General features: G+C 37.9%; 1 protein-coding gene across 1 annotated transcript in view; it reads right to left on the minus strand.

The window, feature by feature from the left end:
• Nucleotides 1–1,879: 1,879 nt before the first annotated feature.
• Nucleotides 1,880–22,661, minus strand: part of LOC124282618 (lysophospholipid acyltransferase 2-like) — a 40,914-nt gene continuing 20,132 nt past the window's right edge. The window contains exons 3-12 of the mRNA XM_046718642.1: nt 19,394–19,564; nt 18,955–19,065; nt 17,907–18,051; nt 16,248–16,298; nt 15,762–15,855; nt 13,851–13,949; nt 12,048–12,151; nt 10,910–11,107; nt 8,847–8,998; nt 1,880–6,652 (exon numbers count right to left, since the gene is read on the minus strand). Of these exons, the coding sequence (XP_046574598.1) occupies nt 6,550–6,652; nt 8,847–8,998; nt 10,910–11,107; nt 12,048–12,151; nt 13,851–13,949; nt 15,762–15,855; nt 16,248–16,298; nt 17,907–18,051; nt 18,955–19,065; nt 19,394–19,564 (1,228 nt within the window). The 3' untranslated portion in view covers nt 1,880–6,549. The remainder of the gene's footprint in view (nt 6,653–8,846; nt 8,999–10,909; nt 11,108–12,047; nt 12,152–13,850; nt 13,950–15,761; nt 15,856–16,247; nt 16,299–17,906; nt 18,052–18,954; nt 19,066–19,393; nt 19,565–22,661) is intronic.

A 22,661-nucleotide genomic window follows, 5' to 3' on the forward strand; every position in this document is an offset into this window, starting at 1 on the left:
TGCGACTTCTGTTTTTCAGTACTTTCTGTACAGTAAATGATTCTGTAAATAGCATGGGCATGCCTATATCTACAATTTATTTGTAGAAGACGTAAGGAATTTTAGTATGAGCGGAAGGTCGTAATGTAGCACCAAATATAGTAAGCCTTACGCCAAAATTGTAAGGGTAGGCAAGTCTGCAGATTGTACCCATGTGGGGAATCAAACCAGGGTCTTCAGCATGACGAGCGAACGCTTTAACCACTAGGCTACCCGCCGCCTGAAGTGAAGCAGGTCTTAGAACTTTGTCTTAGACCCTGGGTATGGTTGTGACAAACACTGACATGTAATCAAGGTGAAGATGGATTGGACCCAAGATTATAGGTTTATATTGCAGCATGGTTATACTTCATAACAACCATATGACACAGGAAGAACTAAAATAAGCTCAATCAAACATCTAATGCTTCATTCTGTTGTTTTTTTCACTCTCACAAAAGGGAAAAATGGACATAATTTTTCAAAAAGTTTATATCAGTGCAAATTCTAATGTCACCTTTTTGGCAAGCCCTTCGAGAATGAGATATCTATCATATTGCTGACTAACAGAAAGAGGGATGTTATTGTGTTTACAACATTTCTAGTATTATCTCATATTAGATTAAGTTCTCAAACACTGTTTCAAATAATCTGATCAAAATCCAAATTAATGAAATTAAATTTCTGAGTACACTGTTACAACCGATACATTCCACATGAAATCTTGACATGGTAAATAATAGAATGGACCATATCAGGACATTTGGATCACACTAAAATATGTCACTGCATAGTCTTTAACATGACATAAATATTCTGTGAAAATATCAAATTAATTACCAAATAATATAGGAATACTTGGATCATTAATTGGTGCAGACAATCAAATAATATTAGTAGAAGAGTGCCGTAGCATTATATAACTTGCAGTGCAACAAAACGTGTCAAAAGTTTCCAGTGATGAATTATAGCATCAAAAGGCACTTGGAAATTATAGAAAATAGTTCTGAAGCACTCGCATTTTTCACTTCCAATCTCTGTCTTTTGACTTGTATTAGGCCTAACATCCTTGATTGCCCAGTGTCATAAACCTCCGCTCTGTTGTAAAATATACTGTTCACTCAACACTTTGTTTCCAAAATAACTACACCTCTTGCATTGATCTTATCACTAACTCAACACAGAATATTTCTTGCCCATGACCCTGAAATTAACTGTCAATCAAAATGCCACTCGGTGTTCAGTATTGTTGGTTTGTTGTTTAACGTCACACTCAGCAATATTCCAGCTTCATGGCGATGGTCTGTAATTAATCGAGTCTGGATCGGACAATCCAGTGATCAACAGCATGAGCATCGGTCTACACAACTGATATATGATGTCAGAGAGTCTGACCACTCATCCTGTTAGTCGTCTCTTACGATGGGCTTCAGTGTCTATGTAGAGCTACACTTGAAACAGTGGCTGGGATGTGTATGATTCCGCGATATTGCTAATTGGATAATAAGAATGTCATAAATGAACAGTTACTCGGAAATAATGTTTCTAGTGCTAAAGAGTTCTTCAAAGATATATCAGTTGCGTGTGAGACAACCTGCCCTTGTCAAGACAGGTATAGTAGCGAAGTGAAGAAGGATTTACGCTGCTTTTAGCAATATTCCACAAATATCACAGAAGGGGACAACAGAAATGGTGAGTGAGTGAAGTTAGTCTGACGCCGCTTTTAGCAATATTCCAGCAATATCACAGCGGGGGACACCAGAAATGGGCTTCACACAATGTGCCCATGTGGGGAGTCGAACCCGGGTCTTAGGCGTGACGAGCGAACGCCTTAACCACTAGGCTACCCCATCGCCCCCAACAGAAATGGGCTTGACACATTATACCCAAGCATGTAACAGAACCTGGGTCTTCTGTGTGACAAGTAAAGCTACAGTACATGTGATACTTGTTAGAATTATGACCAAAATAATAATGTAACCTGATGTTTATTCTTCAACATCTAAACCAGATTCAAAACCAAAATATGGTGGCGAGTGGCCCTGTGTTTAGGCTAACAGAATGGAGTCTATGTACCCTGGATAATTAAAGATGTCAGGGAAATTGTTGGCTGATTAAATGCAAGACAGTGCAGGTCATTGTATACCAGTTGATGAACAAAAGCTGAAATGTTCATCTCACAGAACGTTTTCGTCAAATTAATATTATGCAAAATATTCCTCAAGTCTAATTACAGTAATACAAACACATGGTACAAAATCTACTATATACTTGACCAGTTATGAACATATTCTTCGAGAAGTGTTATGGGGATATGCATGCTTTGTTATTCAATCTGCCAATAAATAAGAGATCAGTGATTGGAAAAATATATATGGCCATGGCAAAAAAGGGAGTGTCAGCGTATTGGTAGGTGAAGGAAGATGAAGAGATAAGATACAATACATGTAGTTTTAATGTGAGTATGTACCAAACAAGTAATGTTTTCAGTCACTTCGAATTTGTTAAATCAAATCCATCAGTATTGTATCTACATTTTAAACACTGAAGATAAACGTTTGTTTTTCAAAACAAAAAGGGAAACAATCTGTCAAAACCTTATTTCATTTTGTCTAAACACACTAAGTTCAATCAACATAACGAGACATTCCTATGCAAGACAAAGGAGGTAATGAAAGAAATGCTATAATTAGTGTATTGCTTAATAAGACAAAATTGCCACTTATTAATAAGGAAGTGACATCAATTAATTATGTACAGTAATATTTTTTTCACTTTTCAGAAAATATATAACAAGCAGGATCTCATCAGTGACGTAGGTGGGTAGTAGTGGGTAGTACTGGGTATAGTACTAATTACAAAGTCATTCAATACACTAACGACATACCAGTTTGACTTGTCATATATGTACAATACACATTACTATATACACAGTGGAATCATATCTGCTGAGACCCAGGTGTGGGGAAAGTTCAGTAATAGATAGTGATGGTCTATGTGATGGTCACAGCAGTATCCAGTTCTACGGAATCCAAACACTCTTTGGAATTGACAGTCAGCACAACCAGTCAAAGGGAGATAACTCTTACACGAAAAACAACATCATCTAACATGTCTTCATTCATTAATATTCAAAGGGAGATACCTGCTGCATGGAAAAAAACATCTTCTGACATAATGTCTTCAGCATTTAATATCCAAAGGGAGAGAACTGTTACACGGAAAAACATCCTCTCACATAATGTCTGCATTCATTAAATATTGTTTACTTCATAAAAGGTCCTACACTATAGCGTCTTCAGTGAAATATTGTAAAAATGATAAGTTACATTGGTAACATTTTGATGTAATTTCAGAGTAATCCATTTCATGTGTATTTTGCTGAACTATAAAGCCGAACTACAGCAGCATGCAAGTAATCCTACATCTACAAGGTTTTAAGCTTGTTGTAGAGAGGAGCTACTGTGGTCCCAGTTTCCAACCAAACCCCATATTTGTGCTTACTTCATCATTTCCTTGACAGAATTAGAGAAATGATACAAACATAACCAGCATTTCTAGTTTCTTAACATACACATAAATTTAATGAAATTAAAATAGGACGGCTTACCTACCGGTAATTATGTTCATAACTCATGAATAATTAACTGCAAAATATAATGCCTCAAAATGACAAATAAATGCAATTGGAATCACAAGATTTGTACTTGACCATCCGTTGGAGCTCAGTCTGATAAAAAATGCAATGCAAAAATACAGGCATGTCACAAAAAGTGGTCTGGGCTAATAAAGTGCTGTTGATATCAAAATTTGATACATTTCTATTTGTGGGTCCAACCCAAAGCCACTTTAATAATAAACAAATAGCATCGAACCAGTACAGCAATGATCATGACTGGAGGAAAGCCTCTGTTTAAGATTAATGGTTTCATTGTTAAGCTCAATGACGGCTCAATCTAATGAACTATCAATAACACATATAAAACGTGGCTCGTAAGTTGTTTTCAAATTCAGTACTGAAAACACACATCACTTTAACAATCCTTTCCAAATTTATGTGAAGAATAAGAAGTTAATATTTTTGCATTTGTTAGTATTTTCTTTCTAAGCATGGTTAAGACAATTAAAATAAATGGCAGCAGAAGCAAATGACTGACTAGCATATGACTAATGACTCTCTGAATGTTGTGGTTGGTGCAGACAATAATTGGAGCCTTGCGGAGGGCATATTGAATATTTGATTGTCGTGACAACACTGGCAACTCCCTTTGGTAGTCAGGTTAATTCATTCCTTCATTTGCCCTAAAAGGTATACACATAAAATCGGTGAAATGCTTGCTACTTTGAAATGGCTTCATGTATATATGAATATCATGCAGACAATCTGAAAGATCAAGTCATCTTATCCTGTATCCTTCCCCAGTCACTACTGATAACATATCAGTCATTCCACATCCTAAAAGATCATCCAAGATCACTGATGCAGTACTTGACTGGACAAATACTAGTGGAAAAACAATTCCTGTGCACCATAAAACATCACACTGAAATAAAATAACTGCCATGATTTTGTAATGCAATGAATACCCATGATGACCCTAAACTTACATGCACATCACTATCATTGTATGTACTGCAGGAGTCAACACTTTCACACAATCACAGTAAACAACTGACTACGTCTGTTCAAATATACAGTAAATTGTTGAATTGTTTGAACTGTGAAAAGCAACTCTGTTGACAGCCAAACATCATAAACAACATACCATGCCAGTCTGGAATAAGTTATTGCTTCAGTTGGCATACAGGAAGCCAGAACCACACAATGTTGACGGTCGGTGTTTTGGCATTTATCGAACATTGTACATCCAATTTCGACTCCAAAGACAGCATCTGAGGTTCAGGTTATGAGACTGGGGGTCAGTCGTCGTCTATGAAGAAGTCAGGTTTCATTTTACAGTAGTAAATGCCATCAGTGATAACTGAGGTTAGATGGAGCGTTGCACTGATCTGTGTTGTTGGTTGAACATTACGATGGCATGTTGTGCAATGTTCTACATTCTGTTGTGGGAGTATAATGGCGTGGGAAGCATTACCTCACATAACAGCACCCCTTGTCAATGGTAATATGACAAGTGAACGGTACTGAGATAAAGCTGTCTAGCCTTTTCCTGTAGGCCCATAGACACATACTTAACTGCAGGACAATACCCACCCTGAGTTGTCATGTCGGCCAGATCAACTGCCAATCAAACGTGTGGGCCAGATCAACTGCCAATCAAACGTGTGGGATAAAACGAAACATCATTTATGCCAACTTCTAAACCAGCCCAGCTGTGATAGACCTTTGTTCTGATTTGGAATGACGTCCAACAACCCTTCTGCAACCATCTTGTACCATCAACTTCTCAGCGTTGTCAAGCTTGTGTAACTACCTTGGTGGACATACTTGATAATGACCTGTGGACTGACAACTGACCAACAGGTTCAGTCTGAGACAACATTTACCCAGGATATATATGTTGCCATTCATTGTTCATGGACATCAACATATTATTGGAAGTTCCATCTCTGTCTACTTTAGTTATTATTTGCCATGACTGTCAATGATGTACAGGAACATTTTTCCATTAGTATATGTTTTCTTACCATCTCTCCCAAGCAGTAAGTAAAAGTTTGAGGAGTATCTATGTAAAAAATGGGATATGGTTTCAGAAAATGGTAAAGGTAAGTTAAAAGGTAAGTTGTTCTGGTCAGCTGAGCTTTTGTTCAAAATACCAATAAACAGGGACATTTCTATTGTGTGTAAGAACAGAGGATATATAACATCTGATAATGAACTCATAAACAACAGGTTAAGACCGAAGTATAAATTATGCAGTTGTTGTTCCTCAGGAATCTGTCCATAAGATTAAAGGCTAAGGAGGCAGTTTTCTCTTTTTGTGTTTCACAAAACCCTCCAGATTGAAAAGCCCAATTTGATGACTTCAGTAAAATGTGTTTTGTTCACATTTTTAATGCTTAACGATGATGTGGGTTGATCTGAGGGTGATTCAAATGCAAATCCCTGGTATGTTGGTTGGTAGTCAACGTATAGAACTTGGGGTTGGGATTTTGGGTTTAGTGTGTAACCAGTAGACTTATGGGCAGTGAGACACACAAACATGAAAAACATCACCCATACTATTATCAGCATAAACTTCAAGACATGTGCAGAATTATCAGAAAACCAATCCAGTGTTAAGGTTCTCTGTCATACAGCACTCTAACAAGCTGTGACAGTTTTACTAGTTAATGTCCCCGTGATGCAGTCTCCCAATCAGTTATCTTTGAAAACTCTTGTCACACATACACACTCACACAGCAGAGAGACACACACACATGCTTCCAGTGAACCAAGTAGTGCAGCTGATCCACTTCCCCGGCCCCCGTCATCTGTACCAGCTGAACTCGTCCTACTGGCCTCGGGATGAGGTATAGCTTATCCTGGTGTGGGAGATCAACTGAGGTTCAACCTAAAATGTGTCCACATCACTGCTGTTTCTTGTCTTGACTTCGTCGTTTCGGTGGTGCAATGAAGGTATAATACACTATAACACCAATAGACAGTATATGCATCCACCAGTAAAACGATCTGGAAAAAAGCAAAGGAAAGAAATTTAATGATTGATAAACCTGATGATGCATTGCAGTTGTTTAAGGTACGATTGCAATATCAATGACAAGTTGAAATATCTGTTCTTATCATCAATGCTAAGCTTCATTTTTGCTCATTGTGGACACTCTCCCATCCAGAAACAGTAAGATGTGATGACTCTTTACAACATACATGGTCAATTCAAACAATTATGTTTATTTTTATTTTATTTTGAAAAGTCTATATATTTAACAAAATATGTCATGAAATAGACCACTTTTATTGAGAAAGTTTTGTAAAATGTAAGAAACTATTTCCCTATTCGTATTTATCTGTTTATTTTTTTACAAGACAGTGAAGCCAAGTTCAGTTAGAGGTAGTGGTGCAAGCACTTTGATGTTTGAATATTTATTGTCACAGTGCTCTATAGTACCTTGATTGTAAAATCTGCAAAAATGATTGGCTGCCATAAGATCATCAGCTCTGATTTCACAACACGTGTTTGTTCACAAAGAGATATGAACAAACTGACAAACTCTGATGTCACGTGATATGCAAATTAACTTGTGGTAGAGGTGTAATCCTACGTCATCCATTCAGTGAAGTGTGATCTTTGAGGCTAAAAATGACTTGCAAAAGCCATAAACGTGTTATACTTCATGAGTTACTTGTGTGAGTGAGTGAGTGAGTGAGTGAGTGAGTGAGTGAGTGAGTGAGTGAGTGAGTGAGTGAGCCTAGTTTTACGCTGCACTCAGCAATATTCTAACTATATGGCGGTGGTCTGTAAATAATCGAGTCTGACAAGAAAATCCAGTGATCAACAGCATGAGCATCGATCTGCGCAATTGGGAACCGATGACATGTGTCAACCAAGTCAGCGAGCCTGACCACCTGACCCCGTTAGACGCCTCTAACGACAAGCATGGGTTACTGAAGATCAATACTCTAACTTCCGGGTCAGTTACTTGTGTGAAGTCTACATGATAATATACTACCCGGACCTTCACGGGTCATTACTTGTGTGAAGTCTACATGATAATATACTACTCGGACCTTCACGGGTCAGTTACTTGTGTGAAGTCTACATGATAATATACTACCCGGACCTTCATGGGCCAGTTACTTGTGTGAAGTCTACATGATAATATACTACTCGGACCTTCACGGGTCAGTTACTTGTGTGAAGTCTACATGATAATATACTACTCGGACCTTCACGGGTCAGTTACTTGTGTGAAGTCTACATGATAATATACTACTCGGACCTTCACGGGTCAGTTACTTGTGTGAAGTCTACATGATAATATACTACTCGGACCTTCACGGGTCAGTTACTTGTGTGAAGTCTACATGATAATATACTACTCGGACCTTCACGGGTCAGTTACTTGTGTGAAGTCTACATGATAATATACTACTCGGACCTTCACGGGTTACTTGTGTGAAGTCTACATGATAATATACTACTCGGACCTTCACGGGTCAGTTACTTGTGTGAAGTCTACATGATAATATACTACTCGGACCTTCACGGGTTACTTGTGTGAAGTCTACATGATAATATACTACCCGGACATTCACGGTCAGTTACTTGTGAAGTCTACATGATAATATACTACCCGGACCTTCACGGGTCAGTTACTTGTGTGAAGTCTACATGATAATATACTACTCGGACCTTCACGGGTCAGTTACTTGTGTGAAGTCTACATGATAATATACTACCCGGACCTTCACGGGTCAGTTACTTGTGTGAAGTCTACATGATAATATACTACTCGGACCTTCACGGGTCAGTTACTTGTGTGAAGTCTACATGATAATATACTACTCGGACCTTCACGGGTCAGTTACTTGTGTGAAGTCTACATGATAATATACTACTCGGACCTTCACGGGTCAGTTACTTGTGTGAAGTCTACATGATAATATAGTACTCAAAAGAAGATAACAATATTTTCCATGACCACAGTTAATCTGTCTTGGCATGAATCTATTTTGAAACAGTTTACTACATTACCATCATTCACATTTCATACTGATGATCGTAATAACCACATTCTGCTGTAATCAAAATATCGCTACCTTAAAACGAAACATCTACAATGATCCGTAATGATAAGCTGCTTGTATTATGAACACATAAAACATAAACATTAAGCTCCATTTATGTGACCTTTTTCATACTTACGTGTATAACTTTAGACCAGGCACAAACTCTAGGATGGCAAATGGCACACACATGTAGACATTTGCCATACGAGTGAACAAAAATGTAACTGCATCATAAAAGGCTTTCAGGCTATCGGATTTCAGGAACATTGGCCTAATATTTCTTCTTACCTGAAATAATGCAAAAATACAAATAAAAATGTAAAAAATCTAACCATAATATTGAAGCTATTTAAAGTAATTATGGTAACTGACAAGTGTTTTATAGTGTGAGTAACAACCACTTAAGAATATATCTTCAGCCTGACTACAGACAAAAGGACGTTTTCTCTGGTGGCCTCAAATTTTATCCAAAGTTATCCCCCATTATTCACCTCCCAGAACACCAGACATTAACAATGTAATGTTCCAGGCATCAACACTAGAACTATGATATAAGCAAAACTTATTTTCAAATCTTTTGTATTACTAACTGCCCCAAACAATTTCTTGTCCAGAATGTTTTAAAGATAGTTTTGATGATTCATGTTTTTTTCAAGAAGGAAAACTCTTTTCTTTACTTATTCTAATCTTTTGCATATGAGTGCAATACCTGCTCTTCTATCTTGGTCGTAAGTTGGTAAAATCATGTAACAGTCGGTAATGATACATCCTATACGAAGCAGCACTACAACAACTAAGTTTGTGTGAGTGAGTATGGTTTTACGCCGCTTTTAGCAATATTCCAGCAATATCACGGTGGGGACACCAGAATTGGGCTTCACACATTGTTCCCATGTAGGGAATCGAACCCGGACGTTCAGAGTGAAGAGTGAATGCTTCAAGCACTAGGCTACCCCACCACCGAGTGTGGACAAGCAAACCAGTGAGTGAAAACTTAAGAACTGATCATGCCATGAGAGCAGGATGACCCACTGCCAAGCAACAGAGGCTGACCACCAAATCCTCAGTAGTGGCATCAACATGCAGAGGCTACTTGGGACTTGCTTTCACCATCATGGAAGCAACTCTCCCAAATTCCAAAGAGTAGTTTTATTACACTCTGGTTGGGACAAGAAACCCCCACACTACAAACTATCTACAGTACAATAGAATTATTATTATATGTATTATTATTATTACAGCTATGTGATTCTGAAACTCAGTTGACAATTTTATTGCTAAGGTACTTTGTCAATGACAGATACTTCCAACAATACAAGTATATGATCTCGAATCTACAGATACAACACTACAACATACCAGTATATAAGCAAGATGTGTATATGGTTGTGTCTGACTAAATAATACCCTGTAACATGTCATGTCCTGCTTGTGATTTGACCCCACAGTCAGAATGAGGCATATCATCATCAGCAGACAAAGTCAGATTAGGTGCCTGACTCTGAGAGTGTGGGTTCGAATCCAAGATGGGACTCAACCCCCAAAGTACCAGAATCTATACTTTACTGAGAAAATGTAATCCCAAATATGACAAATTATGTAAATAATACTGTCTTTGCCAGTGTCTATGAAAAACAGACCTGATGATTTTAAGTAGGGTGGCATATTATCTGTGTGAGACAAAATCAAATTGTCCTACTTAGTGGTGTTCTGATGATCGAAAATAATTGAAAATCAATCGAAAGAAGGATTAAAAATGATTATCGAGTGTAAAAAAACCCATATTTTCGATTAATTGGAATTTTGTTGTTTTAGTTTAACACACTTGAATGAACTAAACTAGCGATTAAATTTGACGAATATTCACCAACAAACATGTGTTCAACAGCGTAAAGCTATGCGCATTGTAAAATTTTAACTACTTTTATTATTTAATTACAATTCCAGTGTCTTTCCTGCATGCGTGCATTTCATTGCATGACAGCATTAGTTATAAGGAACATTTATAAGAAAAAATCTGGGGGAAAACCCTTCAAATTGGTGATTTCATTAAAAATGAAAATATTTCGATTATAATCGATAATCGTTCACCACAATCCTCCGATAATCGATAGTGGATTTGGTTTCCGATTCCCGACACTAGTCCTACTTGATTCGTAAATCATAAGAAATGTGTGTCGCCAGGGGTCTACTACTTACATATCTTGCTGCAACTGTGAGTAGTGCTCCTGTGGCAAAACATACGTAGTAGCCTGGATAGAATCCATGCCAGAAAGCACTGACGGAGAAGACGGCTAGAGTGTTGAACTTGGGCATCCTATCATACACCGTCCGTCTCAACCAGGTCATCGTTGTCTTATTCCAGCTGTCCATGTTCAGCTTTAAACTATTACATGTCTGAAACAGCAGCACATTCCAACGTTCATATAAACTTGAGCTCTGAATATGTTCATCAAGTAACACTAAATACACTTGACTGATACAATAATTTCAATGCTTTAAAGCTGTTTGTTGTTGCCAAACACCACACTCTGCAATACTGTAGTTATGTGACAGTATCCTTTAAATAATCAAGCATTTTAATAACAAACCAGGGATTGATATTATGAACAACTATGCATCATCAGGGTATGTTGGCACCCTATCATCCAAGTAGGACCATTTGATTCAATAAGCTGTGTCTTATAATAAACAACAATTACTAAGAAACAATTCTGACCCAGAATCCTCATGGGAAAAATTATATCAGTATCCATGGTAACTCATTTGAACATACATAAATACATCACCATTTCCTATTACAATGAAAAAAGAAGAAGACCCTCACTTTAGCTTCTATATAGTTATTAACAAGAAGACAAAGTCATCAGTATCCCCCGCAATGGCAAAATACTCTTCATGATTATGTCTACGAGTTATGATTATGTCAACATATTTAGGTGTGTATATAGAAAAGTGGAAGGAGAGTATTGAAAGGTTTTTAAAGTTCTGCTCCGGAAAAGAGCACTACCACTAATTTCAGTCTAAGTCGAAATTGTTGCCATGGAAATGCCAAAAATATTTTATTCAGAATTCCAAAATCACCAAAAGGCACCAGTACACCACCAGATCTATCTATGTGCCAAGATTGGTGAAGAAATAGTGAACGGTTTTAGAGTTCAGCTCCGGAAAAGACAAATGTGCACGGACGGACGGACGGACGCACGCATGGACGGAGTCCATTTTAATACCCCCCGCAAAACGCGTTGCAGGGGATAACAAGAGGAAAGAAAAAGACCCTCACTTCCAACTTGTATATATCACAGTTATTAACAAGAGGAAAGAAAAAGACCCTCACTTCTAACTTGTATATATCACAGTTATTAACAAGGTCCCAGTTGGACCGGCCTTTCTCATCGAAACCAGTGAAGCCCAGCCCTGCTGCGTTATTTACAGTCTCTCCTGCAGAATAAAATTCATAATACAGCATATAACATGATAATACATTTTATGCCATTTGGTGCTAGTTTTAAGCCAAAAAACCAAACTTAAAAATATAACAAATAACAAAATATTTCATAATTTTCAGCATGTGATAAATGCAAAAAAACTATGTCCTTTACCTTCAAATCAAAATCACATCTTGAGCACGAAATAATTTCAAAACAGCCTCTCAGTGGAAAACACATCTTTAGCCCCAAATCACATGACAACATACATACTCATAGAATAAAACAGGTACTCATTTCAAAAGTGGAAGTCTTATAATCTGGACAATTCCGTTCTACAACAATGTTCTCTTAGTATAATAGTATGTTACATTGTTGAACTAAATATTTGTTTAAAAAACTTTCAAAATGCGTGAGTTTATACAGGTAATGCATGAGTGTGTGACATTGATGTAAAATGTGTGAGTCTCACGCAGGATGCAGATTTGTCCAAGTATGTTACCTTGTTTCTTTCACAGCTCACTTAATACGTGTGTTCCTAATACAGGATATCTACTCCCAAAACACACATCCATGATAACCTGTATATACTGGTAACACTACACAGTCCTAATGTGTACACACTAGAGTATGTGAGAATTCTGTTGTGAAATGTGATGTTCATAGCTGCACCAACATCTGTTGATCTCTGGCCTGTAATCTACTTGATACACATCAGTGTTTATTGTGTTACACATTAACAAACAATAGCTGAGCAACAAAGTAACATATTGGACAATTTCACTGCAGCGCAGGTAACATGTTTTTGCAACAGGCTTGGTCATTTAACAACATATAATACAAAGTGCAACATCAGATAGGTGCATCACATATCAGTCTTGTTTATGTTGCAGTGAGTGTATTTGGTGTTGTGTTCCTTTTAGCAATATTCCAGCAATATCACAGCGAGGGACACCAGAAATGGGCTTCACACACTGCATCCATGTGAGGAATCAAACCCAGGACTTCAGATAACAAGCAAACAAGCAAACACTTTAACCACTAAGTTCCTGCATCACCCCTTGTTTTATGTTGCAAAAAGCAATACTCCAGCCATAACATGGCAGCCTCTAAATAATCAAGATTAGACGGACAAAACTGAAAATGCGAGCAGTCATTTACACCAACAGGTCAGGATAGATATATATACACTCTGCACTGTGGTTTCGGGGACCTACCCAGGTCACCCCAGGGCTAGTTAGTCAGATCTCAGGGGAGAGTTAGAATTTTATTAAAAAGAATAATTGTCCCAGAAATTGATTGGAAAACATAATTGTGCCTCATGCTATCTTATAAAGAGAAACTGTCTGCAATAAGAACACAGTGTTGCAAGATAAAAATATGTTTTCATCCAGTCTCATAGTTTCACTTGAACAAATATTTGGGTGGGGTGGGTGGGGGTGGGGTTTTCCAGCTGCAGCTGAATCCTATCCAAAGAATATTAAACAGTTGGTCCCTAATATAACAATATCACAAGCCAAAACCTAATTCAATAACACTATCAACATGTACAACAAGCATGAAGACTTGTGGCTCTTGCATGGACAGGCAAAATGGATTTGGGCCTATTCTGCTCTGAAATTCCAATCAGACATTCATGATCGGACAATTTACGTTACCAACAGCAGAATTAAAGATTATATAATTTTTAGAAGCGTGCAAGAATGTCTCACCTAGTTTCCAGGCAAAGTAATATTTACACCTGGCAAATGTCATTGACACTAACAAGTATATGTGTCTGCCCAGGAAAGACATCTCGTAAAATGCGGCACCTGGAACAAAGGTAAGAGATGTGTTAAATATACCACAGGTCGAGAGTAGTGTAATATTGGCCAGTTCTTGATACTGTCATTGATTAGATGTTTTAAACTTGAAATTCTTCAACAATGACAATTCATGCCATTGTGGTATGATTTGATCAAATTAAACCAAAATTATACAGTGAGGAGAATGTTCTTTTACTAAAAAACACTGAAAATTTTAGAGGTCAGGGGGCAATCTAATTGATGCATATAATGTAATGGTATTTGTCACAAAAGTGACACTTGACGTAACAAAATCAACGAAACATTATCATCTTGTTTTACAGCTTTTGTCTGGTTAACCTGGAAAACATTTAGGCCGGAAACAGGCAAACCAGCTGTCTAAAGTCTGAACGCTCATCCCCGCAAAGGATGCAAGCAGGCAACAATGACAATGGGTCACAGATGAGTGATCACACAGACACAAGTCTTCCCAAATTGACACCAGTCTTTGCCTCCCGTGGTAAATGTTCGGCACTGGTGCTTTTTCACCTTTGAATTTTCATAGCTTGAAGAAACGATTATTTGTATCAACTTGAAAACAGAGCTGAAGGAAAAATAATCTTGTGGTTGATAACGACATCTTGTATAATTGTTATCCTTCAGATTTCAATGACTTCTGAAACTAGCATTGGACCTATAAGTCTGCTAACCCTGACACATTGTAGCAATTATCTATGTAGTGATATATTGTCATAGTTTGAGTAAAAAATACTCTAAATATTTTGTGCCTTGAAATGTTCAAAAATGGCTAGTGTTAGCTCAACTGCAAAGCTTTGCAGCACAGTCCTTAATATTACAAATTAGATCAAAGCAAGTTCTGCAAGTACTACTTCTTATAAGCAAGACTGACTGACTGACTGAGTTTGGTTTTACGCCGCTTTTAGCAATATTCCAGCAACATCACGGCGGGGGACACCAGAAATTATAAGCAAGAAGCGTGATGAAAAGATAAAAAGAGTTTATAAATACAGATGCATGTGCTGGGTCAGTTTAGTAACATTAGTTCTCAAATGAAGAAAAAATAATAATGCATCCTCACAGGATTTTGTTGTGGTTTGTCTGGAAAATAACTGCGTCATGTATCCTTTCTAAACTTTCCATCAGTGAAGCCACTACCACACTGGAGCGTCAAACATATAACTTCTCAGTATAGGTGAGTAAATATGCGCAATAATTTTGCATTGATATCAAAGCACAGACTTCAACGATCATAATATCATCCAACGATCATAATACCGTATTATGTTCTCCAAATGGCTACCTTGTCACACAAATGATCTCTGATATTTACCTTTTTTCAAAGCTTCATTTGCTGTTTAATGCAACAAAAGCAGCATTCCAGCAATATTTGACCTATAAATAACCATGTCTGGACTCAACGAGCAAATGACTGAAATTATTTGCGAAGATCCACGGCATCATGTTACGCTGACACAGCATCAATCAGGTCACCAAGCCTTACCACCCCATCTATTGAGTTGCCTCTCACGACTAGCATAGGTTACAGAGGGAAAATCATTCTCTTAATAACCATGGTGTAAAAGACTGACTGACTGAGTTTGGTTTTACTCCGCTTTTAGCAATATTCCAGCAACATCACGGCGGGGGACACCAGAAATGGGCTTCACACATTGTACCCATGTGGGGATTCGAACCCCGGTCTTTTCGGTGACGAGCCAACGCTTTAACCACTAGGCTACCCCACCGCCCCTTGGTGTAAAAGAACACTGACTGAGGTTTACATATGTAATCCGTGAATGTAAGAATACAAATACATACTTGTGAGGCCATTAAGATTGTAGAGATGTGGTGTGACAAAGACCATGAGAAACCCAATAAAAGCTGTTATACAGAACTTTTCCAGCACAACTTTCTGTAAAATGAAAATAGATCATAATACATTATGAAAAAGAGTAGTTATTTGTTAGTAATTAACAATGTTAAAAGCAGAAAAATATAAGACCACTACACTAACTGCATAGACAATAAACATGAAACAAATAGAATACACTTGTACAAAATATGTGTTCTAAAACAACTGTTTTAACCATACATACACTTCTTTATACATACACACTTTGTGCACTTATCCTGACACAACACACTGCAATTACATTTTTCATCTCCATTACAGCACAGAGAAAACAGAATGTGCCTTTTCTACAAGACATAAATTACCAGTAATGTCTAAAAAAATTCTGATACTGAGTGTAAACTGTAAATGTATTTATCATGATGCATTGTGACACCTCTAGTGTATCTTACATCTGTCTGGAAAATGTCCTCTGTTTCCTCTGGCAGTTTGTCAGACTTTCCCTGCAACATGAACATAGTCAATCTGTATCCCATGATCTATCACAGAGTTTATAAATGTAACATGTTTTCACCATGTCTTTCTGGTACTTGTGTGTAGGGGTGACTATTGAGGGGGCAACAACTATTGCGATAGCGATAGCTTATTGCGACCAACTATTGCAATACTATTGCAATAGTTTTTTCTCTCCTTGGATTGTCTCATTTGAACTTGAAGTCATTTCCCTCTCTTTTAATAACATGGCAAGGAACTTGAAACCCAGATCAAGTAAACAGTTAAAAATATGAATTCAATGAAACTGCAAGTCTGCACCCAAACAATAAAAAAGCCTCAAAGTGAACGGATCTGGTACTTCCTGTATTTTGCGCTGCGCATTTATTAACAGATGTCAATTTCTAAACTACCGATAGTCACACATACTATCGATGCATCAGTAGTTTTTCGCTTCAACCATCGATTAATTTCTATGAGACTCAACAATTGCAATCCATTGATAGTTCGATGCATCATTACAGCACTACTTGTATGCATAATCAAAACTATGGCATCAAGGCCATATACCATGTATACTGTGTATTGTTAGTTCTACATAATCAAGGCCATGTGTGTATACTCAATACTATCACACCAAGGACATGTTTGTGTATAATCCATCCTATGGCATCAAGGACATGTTTGTGTATAATCAATACTATGGCATCAAGGACATGTTATTGTTTAATCAGTAATATGGCATCAAGGACATGTGTATAATCCACATACTATGGCATTAATCAGTATAATAGTATTATGGCATCAAGGAATATGGCATCAAGGACATATTACTGTATCAGTGTATAATCAATACTATGGCATCAAGGACATATTAGTGTATAATCAATACTATGGCATCAAGGACATATTAGTGTATAATCAATACTATGGCATCAAGGCATTAGTGTATAATCAATACTATGGCATCAAGGACATTTTCGTGTATAATCAGTACTATGGCATTAAGGACATGTTAGTGTATAATCAGTACTATGGCATCAAGGACATGTTAGTGTATAATCAGTACTATGGCATCAAGGACATGTGTATAATCAGTACTATGGCATTAAGGACATATCAGTGTATAATCCATACTATGGCATCAAGGACATATCAGTGTATAATCAATACTATGGCATCAAGGACATATCAGTGTATAATCAATACTATGGCATCAAGGACATATTAATGTGTAATCAATACTATGGCTTCAAGGGCATGTTTGTGTATAATGAATACCATATCATGAAGGCCAAGAGAGTGCATAATCAATAATATTTCATCGATGCCATTTGTGTTTAATCAGTACTAGGTCATCATCTAAACTATGATGAAGGTCATGTATATGTATATGTATAATCACTACTCTGTCATTAAGGCTGTGAGTGTGCGTGTATTAACAATACTATGGCAACTATTCCATGTGTCTGTAAGATTATTATGATGTTCCTGCATTATGTATATCAATACAAAGAAAATATACAACCTAAACATATACCATATACAATAATTTTACAAGAAACTTGAGATTAGTAGCTACTTAGATGACTCATCATTTACTTTATGTTTCAACCTACATTGACAGAGGATGGCTTCGTGGGCTCACTAAAGTTTCGTCCATCAATGAAGGCGATGTAGTCAGAGTAGAAGGCCATGGGACCACACATGATGCCATGGAAGGAGAAGAGGTAGCTGTAGAATGACAACAGGCCTGGCATGCTCCTGGCAAATAAAGAGGTACTACCATGGTTACAGCGGAGAGTGCTTCAGACAACAATATTAGAATGATATATTGGCTGTTTACAAAGCATATACAACCACTTAATGTTAGAAAATCATTCAACAACATCAAAATCTGTTGTTGAACATATTGTATCACAGTTTCTAAGACAAGTATGTCAAAGAATACACTTTAACATAGGTCCGGTTTCAAGGGTGACTATCTATATTACATAGAGGCACTTACACAGTTACTTCTAACTATGGCAAGGCTTAAAATAAGACACATTTCTTTATGATGCCAACAGTAGGCATGTGAAAATCAACACTTTCAGTTCAGCCAGTTCACATTATCATGATTATACATCTACTCCATCTATGATGCTTGGTCCTCAGTGTAGCATTGACTCACCTGACTGCCTGACTCCCTTCTCTGTAGGCTACGTGATGAGCCACGACTCAGCAAATTGATCTGACTGCAAGACTTTCATGGTCAGCAGGATAGTTGGTGAAGCATTGACTCACCTGACTGCCCTTCTCTGTAGGCTACGTGATGAGCCACGACTCAGCAAATTGATCTGACTGCAAGACTTTCATAGTCAGCAGGATAGTTGGTGAAGCATTGACTCACCTGACTGCCTGACTCCCCTGCTCTGTAGGCTACGTGATGAGCCACGACTCAGCAAATTGATCTGACTGCAAGACTTTCATGGTCAGCAGGATAGTTGGTGAAGCATTGACTCACCTGACTGCCTAACTCTATACTGTGTCATAGTGTGTAGGATAGGATAGTTGCCTAACTCTACCTGGTGTGTGTAGGATGGTTCCAACCTGACTACGATGCATCAACTCACCTGACTGCCTAACTCTATACTGTGTAGGATAGTTGGCGATGCATCAACTCACCTGACTGCCTGACTCTTCTGGTCTGCAGACAGCTCTTCCTCAGACTTCACTGTGCCATCATGGACGGAGAACGCCAGACTTGTCAACTTCTGTACCATGATCATCATTGGCCTGAAGTAAGGTAAGCAACAGCAGTGTTAAGTTATGTTTACTCTCCTGATGACAAGGTTGATGTGGTTACAGGAGTTAAAACATGGCCGATAGAGAACAGAAACAGTGGGTCGGGTTTACAAATCATGACAATAATAATGTAAGTCATATCATCCTGGAAATATACTAAACCATCACGACCAAGACTAGTCAGTCAACATGATCATGATGAAAATAAAAAGTCAGAATCACTATAGGACAGTTTGAATGTAAATCCAAGGAAAGAAAGTGATTTTATATAGAGATCGATCTATGACTATTCATCATTAGAGAGATGTGACTGACTGACCCTGTGATGTCGAGTGTGTATCCGCCGTAGTCGTAGATCTGCCTGAAGATGTGTGTGACGGAGAGGTAGAGCATAGCAAAGCCAAACACTGCCTTGTGCATCCACTCCTGACTGCCCATCAGCATGATCAAGTAGCACACCAGTGACAGGAAGAACAGGTGCCATATTTGACTGAAATGGACAACGATAACATTTACTACTGTTACAAGAGAAAAGTACCACATTCAAACACTTCATGAAAGTTAGGAGATTTAGAAATTCTTGCATAATTAACAATATGACTGGACTGACTTTCTTTGCATATCCAACATGTAGAAAAGATACAGTCTCCGACTGTGGTAAAGATCCATAAAGCAGGTATCTACAGTACTCACTATACAGGTCTGTTTCCCTTTTTTCCCAGGCTTCAATATCATTTAACATGTCAACACGGTCAAGGTTATATATTTTCATATAAATGAAAGTATAAATTATTCCAAGAGCAATACTCAATCCATTTGAATACAATAAGCATGGTAAAAATGATAAACAAAGAGCATCATTGAAAAACAGGGAAAGTTCTATGGATATACAACTTATTTATTATTAAAATAAGCTTACATTAATAATAAAGAAGTTGGTTATCCATAGAATAGGCTTACATTAATAATAAAGAAGTTGTATAGCCATAGAACTTTCCCTGTTGTCTATCACACCAACTTCTAAATGCTACTCAAAGAGTGAGTGAGTGAATGAGTGAGTGAGTGAGTGAGTGTAGTTTTTTAGTTTAGTTTAGTTTAGTTTAGTTTTAGGCTGCACTCAGCAATATTCCAGCTATATGGCAGCGGTCTGTAAACAATTGAGTCTGGACCAGACAATCCAGTGATCAACAGCAAGAGCATCGATCTACACAATTGGGATACGATGACATGTGTCAGCAAGTCACAGCAAGCCTGACCACCCGATCCCGTTAGTCGCCTCTTACGACAAGCATGGGTTACCATGGTTACTAATGATCAATTCTAACACCACTCAAAGAAATTTAGCTAAACCTGTAGAGGTTTCCAATTCTTCGAAGAGAATCGTTTTTGGGGTACATATATGCATTTTCTGCAGCTGAAAATGTCATGTGACAGTTGTATTAATGTTTTAATAAAAATATTGTACAATAAATAACAAGTGTTTGCCACTGATATGGCAATGTCCCCCGCCGCTAAAGAATGGAATATCTATATTTACTACTTTTTATTTTTTGGTCACATACAAGATGCCTGAAATGACTGGTGTCTGCATAATCACCAAATGTAGGCTGTCAACATAATTGAAAACATTTGGTGCAATGTTTTATGAGATATCGCGTTTAAATAAGCAGTCAAAGTGTCATGGTGACCTTGAAGATAAGGTCAAGTTCACCCAAATAAACTGGTGTCTGCATAATGCCCCAATGTAGGCTGTCACCAAATTTGAAGACAAATATCTTTTTATATATTATACGGCCCCCACCACGTGGAGTTACCCCCCTTCTACGCATGCGCAGCCAACCAGGTAAGCACCTAGGCCCGTATCATGATTCCTTCTTCTGAATAAATCAGTGAACAGAATTGCGGGGAGGTGGGTGGCCCTACCCCAAGGACGATTCTCTTCAAAGAATTGGAAACCTCTACAGGTTTAGCTAATTCTTTTCATAGAGATCGTCCTTGGGGTACATATATGCATTAACTCAGACGCCCAAAGACCGGAGGCTAGGGAGGAGGCAATTCTGTCAAAGTACACATAAATAGCGATCGTTAGGAAGAAAGTAACTGACGCCACAACACTCACCTGTCATGTGTCCCGAAGCTTCCGCGAGAGGCATGATGGGAGGGTAACCGACATGGAGGAACGTACTGAGACCCGACCTCACAAGTTAAGCAAAACAGTTTGCACACTGTGCGAAAGTAAAAACCCTGCCCACATCGTGAAATCTTAAAAGAGCACCGTAAGAGGGAAAACCAACTCACAACCGACTATTACAGTACAACCAGAAATGATTGAGAATTTAAGATTGTAATTTTTTTTTTTTTTCACTCATTACTCACGTATTAAATGTGAATATTAGCAGAACATAACTCCAGATTCAAAGACAGGTGAACAGTTAGTATTTTGTAAGTCACCATGGGCAGCAATGCAGGCTTCAATGCGGCGGGGCATACTACTGATCAAAGAAGTTAGAAAGTCGTGGTCCATGCTGTCCCAATATCGGACAACCTCTTCTTTCATTTCAGCAATATTTGTCAGATTTTTCTTATTGACACAATTTTTTTTCATAAGTCCACAAACATTTTCTATTGGATTTAGGTCAGGGCTATAGCTTGGCCAATCTAATAATGCCATATTTTGGGTCCGAAACCAGGCCTGTGAATGCTTTGAACGATGTTTTGGGGCGTTGTTCTGCTGGAAAATCCAAAAATTTCCATAGAACACATGAGCAGATGGAAGTAAATGTCCCTCGAGAATATCTGAGTACCGCTCACTGTTCATATTCCCTTCAAATACACACAGGGGCGTTGCCCCTAACACAGATATGCCACCCCACACGTTAAATTTCGGACTGTACTTTGGGCGCTGATACAAAGGTTTTTCAGTTTGTTTGGTCCAGAATTTCAGTGTTTTAGGAAACAGCCACACACAACTTTCATCTGAGAAAATCACATTGTCCCAGTTAAAATTTCTATGCTGTAAGCACCAATTCAACTTTCGTTCCTTTTGTTCAGGTTTCATGATCGGTGATGGAATTCCTCGACTTTTCTGCCAACCCATTGCATGCAGCTCAGTTCTAATTGTCTCCTTACAGACAGCCACAGTTCCTCTATCAATCATATCCAGCCTGAAGTTTTCTAAACTCCTTCGTTTGTTTTTAGAAACAAGAATACCAAGCCACATCCTGTCACCGACAGTCAATTTTCTGGGTCTACCTGCGCCTCCCTGGTGCTCAATGCCATATCCATTTGCAAAATCTTTCAAAACACGATAAACAGTGGACAAAGGGATGCCTGTTCTACTTGAAATCACTTTAGCTGATCTGATGTCCTTGTTATGATACTCTAAAATCAACTTCCTCTTCTCTAAATCATCCATACTGAGGATCACTGAAAATGTCGTCTGCTAGCAAGTAAACAAAGGGGGATAACTCTTCACATACTAATGAAAAGGGATTAACAGAGTTGTCTCTCTTGAATGAAACCAAGCACTTGATAGCTGGTCAAGGTTGTTTATACTAGAAATCCAATTAAACATATTCCTCAAATTC

The sequence above is a fragment of the Haliotis rubra genome, unplaced genomic scaffold (assembly GCF_003918875.1).
Source record: "Haliotis rubra isolate DU_JTF1 unplaced genomic scaffold, ASM391887v1 Scf30, whole genome shotgun sequence".
Classification (NCBI taxonomy): Eukaryota; Metazoa; Mollusca; class Gastropoda; order Lepetellida; family Haliotidae; genus Haliotis; species Haliotis rubra.